General features: G+C 33.3%; 1 protein-coding gene across 1 annotated transcript; it reads right to left on the bottom strand.

Annotated features, from left to right (window-relative positions):
• Positions 1–3,692: 3,692 nt before the first annotated feature.
• On the bottom strand, positions 3,693–4,289 carry LOC148939924 (protein ZBED8-like). The gene has a single exon (XM_089106035.1). It carries the CDS (start codon positions 4,287–4,289, stop codon positions 3,693–3,695), a length of 597 nt encoding a protein of 198 aa, XP_088962161.1.
• Positions 4,290–8,791: the final 4,502 nt, after the last annotated feature.

The following is an 8,791-nucleotide window of genomic DNA, read 5'->3' as shown; positions in this document are numbered from 1 at the left end:
TCGTGAAAACAGTAGTTTTTTGTCATAAAATGGAACTTTTTTAATAATTTTTCAAATCAGATGCAAATTATTTTAAGTCGTTGTCGACTTCTGGATTTTTGCTACATTTTCCATCCGCTATTAGAAATGTTTCCTATCGTGTACTAAACTCCACGATTTCAGACGTGGCAAGAAGTTTGGATGCATTTCTAAGTGACTTAACTAATAAGATAAGTATTTCCAAGCAAATTAGTTTAGTTACACATCTTGTAGCGTTGAGTGGCAACTTCTACACAAACCCCTGGTCCAGCATGTCATACGAACCGACTTATTCTTGGTTTAAGTCAATACAAAATAAGGACTAACTGCTTGAGTGCCAACCGTGTGATAAAAACCAGATGTGGTGTAAAGTCGCATATAAATATGTTGTACCTCTTCACTTTTTGCTTGCAGATCTGAGCTGATATTTGCACACAGAGTGGACAAATATGCTTATAAAGTGTAGAAGTAAATCTTAACAAACTTCTAGGAAGTGTGGGGACATTCCTGTCAAATTGGCGAGGAATTATATCAAAAATGAGCTTTTGGCCATTTGTTCACTCTGAACTTGGTTTCTCAAACCTAAGAAACTTCTAAACCTCAGACACGGAAATTCATTTCGGAGCCGATTAGTCAAAATTTATCATATAGAAAGTTTTAAAATTTTCATTTTAGTTTTAATGGCTGTGTGTTATTGTAAGTCTCTTTTCTTTTATATATTCGTTTTGCTAAGGACGGTCCTTGGACAAAGGGTCGAAACATTCAATCAAATATAGAGTTCCACTGTCTTGCGAAAAGACTTCCCTATTGTTTCCTCGTCGTTATTTAGATAGAAAGTCAAAAACTTCTGGTGAAGCAGCTAGCTATATACGACGGCAGACGGCAGACGGCTGTGTTACCACGGCAGACGGCTGTGTCTGGATCTGGTCCTTCTGTAACCTTTGTTTTTCGTATATTCTGAGAATGTTGTGTTTGGACTGATTTTGAGGTCCTATAAGAGACTGGAGGTGGTTACAACTGTCATAGGAAGGGTTAGTTGAAACGAAAATACAAGTTCTGCAGTTCGGGAGCTCAACACCCGTCCTCGAGGATGGTTAATCTAATTTTTTCAATAAACATACCCAAAAGGTATTTTTCAAAATATAGAGGGGCAATTAAAGTAAACATTTCTTTTTCACATTCGAAAGGTTTTTCTTGAGTATGAGTTCTTTAGTGACGAACTAAACAGAAATCCATGGTGGAGCTTTTCTTAGAAATATTGCACTTCAGAGATTTCTTCCCATTTTGAGTCTTAATATGTGCATACAAAGCTTTAGTCGTTGAAAAACGTTGCTAAACACTCCAGAGTATTTTAGTTCTTGGAGTAAATTATGTCTTTGTCTCATAGCAGTACTTGTCAGTTTTTGGCGAAACATTTCTAATATTATGAATGTGAAACACGCAACTCTGAGCCCAGAAACTTTTTTTATTCCGAAATTCTGGCGCCAGGTGTAATTAAATGTCTGATTTGCCGCTAGTCTTTTATCGAGGTTTTTCTTAGGTAGCTGTTCTATCTTCTTTTGAAAGATTCAACAGAGAAACTTTTAAGGATAATTTCCTCATGAAGATCATTCCAGATCGAGGTGCAACGTCGGATGAAGCTGTTCTTCAAGCACTCTGTTCTCGGCTTGTCAGCCTAAAGATAATTGGACCGAGCTGTGTGCCTTCGTGTCTGTCTTATTGGTTGGATTATTGGAGGCACAATGCCAGAAAGCTCTAAAAAAGGAGGTAATAGGAACTTGGAATGTTCCTGCACTTTTTTTTTCTGTAGTTATTTTTACAGTCATTTGAATAACCGAACATGATATGAACTGGATAAATATCTTAATCTTCTACCTGAAATAAAGATACTGTAACCGAATTTGTAGGGCCTCTATTGGCTACACAATTGTCCTGGTCCTTAGAACAATAAACGAGAAAATACCTTTTTTCCAATCAGAATCTTGAAGATAGTTCCTTTCAACTGCCTAAGTTTGTTTTGAAGAACTACCATCGTAAATCTTATAATACCTAAAACAAACGTATCTGTATTTATGTTAGGCTGAAATTATTCAAAGGTGCGATTGTCTCAATCTATAAATGAATTCCCAAGCAAAGATTTAATAGTAATTGACCGATTTGCAGAATCTCAAACGCAGGCAAAATAAAAATTCCTTTACTATGTGTCAAACCTAAGAGAAATTTGTGAAATCACTTGTGCAAAAATTTTTCGAAAGATAATTCTTCTTTTTCAAAGCGGTACTTTTTAGTGGATGTGATAATTACCATCAATTCTTACGGGCGGCAACTCTGGTCATATAGCTTCTGATGACCTAACTACCAAGACTCAAAGTATATTTTCAAATAGTTGATGATTCTGCGTCTTACAAAAGTAGCTCTTCAAGGAGAATTGTTTCTTTTGTAGTTTTTTCTAAGATACATAAGTATCACCGGACGACCAGGCGCTGAATCCAAATGAAGGATGGTGTAAATTGTTAACCATATATGTTCACGATGATCAAAAATTTAGATAACGAAAAAAACAATGACGATCGACCATGTTCAAATGAATTTACACTAATTTTAGTTGTATGTCTTTTTGCTACTCGGTCGTTTATAAAATAGTGAATCTTATATTCGGTTAAAGCCTTTGAAAATGACCTCTGTGGGATATTTTTCTTAGCCATGGTTTTTACTATATATGGTATAAAATAGCCGAAATGGGATAAAAACATTTAAAACAAAGACAAATCGTTCGTTTTTAAACCTATTTTAAATTGTAAAAAGATCTGTGTTGTCTTTTCTCCTTTTCTAAGATTATGTTTTGTAATACATTGGAAACTTTCTTTGTTCTTGGGCGTAATTTTAATGGCGTAACTATGAATTGTAGAATACATAAGAAAAATTGAACGGAGATATTCTTTCAGAACCATATAAACCAGAGACTCCCAAAATTTTTTTCTCATAGACCCTTTTAAAAATTTTACTGATACCGGTGGACCCCTTTCTGCTACATTTGTACCATATTCCCAAAACTCGACAAAAATGTGAAGATCAGATCTATCTATGAAAATTTGCTTTGTGGCTGAGTTCCAACTACAAATTAACAGTGTTCGATAAAAAAAGTGAGAATTGATTGGTTGATTAATAAACTGATTGTGGAGTGAGTGGTTGTCAAAATTTTAGATTGACCAATAAAAAAATTCTGTACAACTTAATTTTTTAGCATCTACTCACAGCACAAGGAGCCAATAAATTCTTATTTATTTTATTTCGAAATAATCGGAATGAAAAAAAGTACTTTCTTGTGTTGTATTTATTCAAATATGTAACTATTACACTTTTAATTATTAACGTAAAGTAAGTTCTACATTTCTACAATAACAATCACAAAATTGGATGTACTTAATGAATTGACAGCAAATTATCAATATTAGGGTTCAATTTGGTTAGGAATAACCGCAAATATCCCCGTTCTGTGATATTCAATCTGCTCCTTTTTTCCGTTAAAAGGTTTGTAACGACACTAAAACTCTTTTCGAAAAGAAATGATAAGAGAAACGCTATCAGAAGCTTTCTCGTAATTACTCACAATTCAGGATATTTCTCGGGAATTTCTACCTGCAGCCGAAATGTTTGATACCCTTTTCTAAAGTTCACCTGCAGCTTCTCGTTAGGGCTAAGCTCGAGCAGCTCCTTCTGTATATAACATTGCCCAATTCCGTTTCATCAAATGGATTTATGATCCATGGTGGTATTTCCATCGCCAGAATACCTTCAAATCTCATTTTGAAGTCATCATGCGGGGCAATTAAAGGTTGAATGTTTGTCTGAATATCCTCATCAAGCCATTCTGCCGGGGAAAAGTTTAAAAACTGGGAAAATTCGTGCCGACTAATATCTGGCTTCATATATTTCAGTTTTCCAAGAAAAGCTGAAACTACACCCTTTGCTTTTATTAAACCGAGACTGTCCTCTTGTAATTGTAAGTTCATGCCATTGAATTTTTGAACAAATCTGTCAAATGCGCGATCCCCGCTTTCGAATGGATCAGGTTTTTTTCTTAAATCTGGATCTTTACTTTCCAGAAACTCTAATACTGATTCAAAAATTGAGTAAAATCTTGTTAAACATGCACCCTTCGGTAACCAGCGTACTTCAGTATGTAAGAGCAATCGTTGAAATTCTTCATCATTTTTATCGCACAATTGTACAAATAAACGGGCATTCAATGCACTGCTTCTTAATTGCATTAATCACAAATTTTGTTAATTGCATTAATCACAAATTGAAATGATTGGTGCAATTTCTCATTCAAAATCTTCGCTACTAGATGTTGTCGGTTGATGACCCAATGAATTGCAGTTACCTCTGGTACAATTTTTTTTTGGATGGCTTATTAACCCACGATACCACCTGACCATGGCAGGAGCCCCATCTGTTGCCACCAAAATAATGATTGTGAATGGAATTGATTTTTTTTTCCTTAAAAAAATCACTCAGGACAGTAAATATTGATTCACCTTTTGTGTCCATCTTCAAAGTTCTTGAAAATAGTAACTCTTCATGAATTTCTTGGTCCATAACAAATTGAACATATGCCAATAACAAATTGAACATATGCCAATAATAATGCTTCATTACCGGGTAAGGTTGACTCGTCCAGTTGAATAGAAAAATCAGTTGTTGCAGATAATTACATAAGAAACTTTCAATATCAGAGCTTTGAGTATGTGGAATGGAGATTTGGGCAGAACAGTTTTTGAAACCTTTTCAACAGCGGGCAAAATTATCTGTTCTCAAATGGTTTGCGGTTTTCCAGATTTCGCTATAAGTAATGAGATATTGTAAGATGCTCGCAAGCTATCATCGTTTCTTTCTGACGCTGAAGCAAACATACTGTGCACAGTGGGTCTCTTTATATTTTCCTTAAATTTTGAAAATATTCCAAATCTTTATATATTTTATCAGGATGACACACTTTTAGATAATCTTCGAGTTTCAATGGTTTCATAGAGCCATTGCTCAAAACTTAGTTGCATAAAAGGCATAAGGGCAACCGCTTGTCTACTTTTGATGGTAGAAAACCTAATTTTAAATAATCAGCACTGTATTGTCGACATTTCTTCTTGGATTCAGCCATGTTTGGTATCAATTACCTACCTATACATTGAAAGAACATTGTTTCAGTACATATATGGTGATCTTACTCAACTGGATATGGCTATTTGAACAGAAAAGGAGCAACGAAATTAATAAATTGATTATTGCAATGAAATAAAGAGAACCGTCGGCAGACTGATTCTTCATCTTAAAAGTAATAAATCGCTAAAATCAATAATAGAGTTTTATGAAAATGACTGAGCCGATTCTATTTTTGTGTTTTTACGTGTAAAATAAATCGTTAAATAATAAATTAAAAGTATAAAGCTATAGCATACAGGCAGGTGATTACTTACTTTTTCTGGCACTGACCAACACAAGCATCGATTCACTTTACTTTTCTTTCCAAAAATTCGGAAACAAATTGAAAACGTTTATCTTTAGCATCCATATTTATATTGGTGAAGTAAAATCAGTTTAAACTGTAAAACTTCTATAAACAAACCTTAGGTGTCACACCTATAAGCCATATCTGATAGTTTTAATAATGCCTTTGAAAATACCTTAAAGCTTATTCACAACGTGGTTTTGCTAACACTGTGATTTAGCGACTGCTAATTTGAGCCAGTCTGATTTTTCATGGAGTTTCCATATTGACAGAAAAATTACATGAAAAGTTCTGTTTCGCTTAAATTTAGCGGTACCCAATTCTTGTTATTTATAAAATCAGTATTTTCGCACAGTTTGCTTCAACCGCATCATTTACAATCGGAAAGGGGAAATGCTGCGCTCTCTTGAAAGTTTAAAGTTTTCTCAAACTCTTCATCTTGTTGGGAAAATTTCCTTAAAGCGATTTTATGCTTCTCCATTCGATGCTATGGGAATGAATCCTCTTGTGTGAATCAATTAACTGCTTCTGAAATTAGGCGTTATCTTATTTTTTTTATAATACCTTCTTTATGGCTGTGCTCCAAAATCCAATTATGATTCACTATCATTAATTATTTTTTATTACTTTTAGCCGAAAACGACAGATAACAACAAACTTAGTTCCTAAAATGCTTACGATACATAAAATGGCTAACTATAGCCAATTCCGAACTTGTAGTTACGCAAATTGCCCACAATTGCTCTTTATCGATTTTATTGTAACGAAAAATAATTATTTGGTAATGATCATTCTTTTCTGAAATATACCCCAATTAAAGTAATGAGCATGATGAAAAATAGGGCTCAATTCACCGTTCGGGTTTTCGGTCTTTGAGAGTCTAAAGGAGTGCTATTTTTTAAACTAATGGGAAGGTATCAAGACCGTAATCAATTTTATGAAACATTAATTAGTTTTTATATTTTTATTGAATATAGTTTTTTCCAGTTTCCAATTTCTTATTTTCTAGAAAAAACTTTGACTTTTTTTGGGAGCCTCATTTTTGAAACATTATTTTAAGGTGACACTGATACCATTTATACTTTTTTTACGCGTAAGATTCCAATGATTTTGTTTTTTAGGGTAAAAAATTATTGAGTCTAATTTTTTTAAGGAAAACTTCTAAAGCTACTGTTATTTCAGCCTTAAAATTCACCAAGGAAAAAATCTTAAATGAATCCTATGCATGGTGCCTAAACTAAGTTTGAGCAAAATTATTAAGTATAACAATCCCTCTTTGCATTTTTAGAATAATTTAAAATTTTTCCATTGAAGTTTTTGAATCCCAAAATGTAGGAACTGAAATTTCATCTTGATCCCTATCAGTTTCAGGCTAGTTTTCTCGGATAATAGCAATGTTGTCTAGTTCATTACCTAGCCCCGCATTATACAAGCCTATTGCAATTGCTTTTTGGTGTCCAATTGCAATAATCAAATTGTGTTCAAAAGCATTTACTGAAACCTATTTTAAGAATGTATTTGCTTATTCTTTTTCAGAGCTTAATAATCTCCAGTTCATCCTTTTATGGATAAAACATTCTTGGAATGTTTATCTATCGCTATAAGTTTTGAAGCATAAAAACTTACATCAATTGTTGGTACTTTTTGTTAGAATCAAAGGTTACATTTTCAGCGCTTGACTAATTGCATCTGTGTTACCTGTTTGTGGATATTTGCCAAGTGAAATACCAATTAAGGTAATCAGAATACCATTTGTCATGGAATAAACTAGATTTCACTTCGCGGATTTTGTAGTATTTAAAGATGTCATACGTCAGTCAGTCGTCATTCGACAAATTTGTTAATTTATTCGGAGAAAAACTGGACAAAATAATTGTGTCTCAGGTAAATATTCCGCTTTTATTCTTGATATTTTATTCTTGATATTTTATATTCAAGATATTTTATTCTTGAAACTTTTCACAACCACACACTGCAAAAAATAGTAGAAAATAGAATAAAGTAACCCTTTTAATTTTGTTCCAAAATTGCTTTCTTATGCTGTACTTGCACTGAAAAACAGTAAATTAATGCCAGAGTTCGGCAAAATCTGAGCTAACTTTTAAGGACAGTGTGGGGTTGAATAACATTCAAATAGTGAAGATTAGGAGCAACAAAATAAAATCTAAGAGCACATAAACTTAGACTCTTTTACAAGTAAACAACAATCCGACAATATGCTATAGAAATGTAAAAAAAGCTGTGTATGTAATGTAACATCCAAAAAATGGCAATATCTTTTATAGACAATATTCAATAGACAATATTTTCTCGGATTCACTCTCACTCTCCACTCTCAGCTTCAGTCATCGTCAGTGATATGTCGGATCATTTCCCCTCTGCACCGTTTTCGATCAAAAGGCAGCAAGGTCATTTTCGAAAATTAGAGACAATGTGCCGATTCTTAACCTGGGCGTAGAAAATCTAAGGTCACTAAATGATGAACTGGAAAAAACGAAGGGGTCGTAGATAATGGAAATGAAGGTGAAAATGAGCCATCAGAGAGACAATTTTTGGCAATTCCTCTTTAGTGTTCTAAATGGTAGGGGTTTTCTCTAAAAATATCGGCATTTATTTTGTTATCTCCAAAAAAAATTTGGTTATCTCAATATCGACATTTATTTTAGCGAGTAAGGTGTCTTTTCTAGGAACCTACAAAAACTGACGCTTAAGATATTTGAGTGGCATAAGAAAATGGATATCGTAATAATTTTTTCTTTTTAATGTCTTTTCCGTCATTACTGGGATTGGTGAAAGGTGACAGATTTTGTTGTCATACTTGTGAAGTTTGCCTTCAAAACTAAAAATCTTATTGGAAGGAATAAATTTGGACCAGGTAAATAGAACAGGTAACAATAGAACAATAAGTGTCCTAGTTTAGTAGAGAAGAAGTGGAAGCAAAATCGATTGTTTTGAGTTTAATGAAGATGTCCATTGAATTTAATCATAAAAAAAACGTATTTCGTTTGGAATATATGACTCTCAAGTACTAACATTTTTTCCAAAGTATTTTGCAAGGTTTCTTTATTTTTGGTTGTAAGAAATTCGTTTTGATATTAAAACCGCTTTTAGTACAGCACAATAGTTAAACTTCTTCATTAAGTTTTTGAAATTAATTGCAATGAGCTATGATGATCCTTGTGTAAGCCTTTATTTTTATTGGGTGCTAATTTTACCGAAAATCGGCAATAAAGTTTTGTTAGTTTACGCAGACGTTTTTAAAAA

Source organism: Artemia sp. Qi Xiang Cuo, chromosome 20 (genome assembly GCF_049724085.1).
Source record: "Artemia sp. Qi Xiang Cuo chromosome 20, ASM4972408v1, whole genome shotgun sequence".
NCBI classification, from domain to species: domain Eukaryota; kingdom Metazoa; phylum Arthropoda; class Branchiopoda; order Anostraca; family Artemiidae; genus Artemia; species Artemia sp. Qi Xiang Cuo.
The sequence above is the reverse complement of the archived record's forward strand: the minus strand, read 5'-3'. Positions and strand labels throughout refer to the sequence as shown.

Excerpts from the sequence above, each read along its gene's own strand:
- LOC148939924 (XM_089106035.1), bottom strand. The coding sequence starts at position 4,289 with ATGCAATTAAGAAGCAGTGCATTGAATGCCCGTTTATTTGTACAATTG.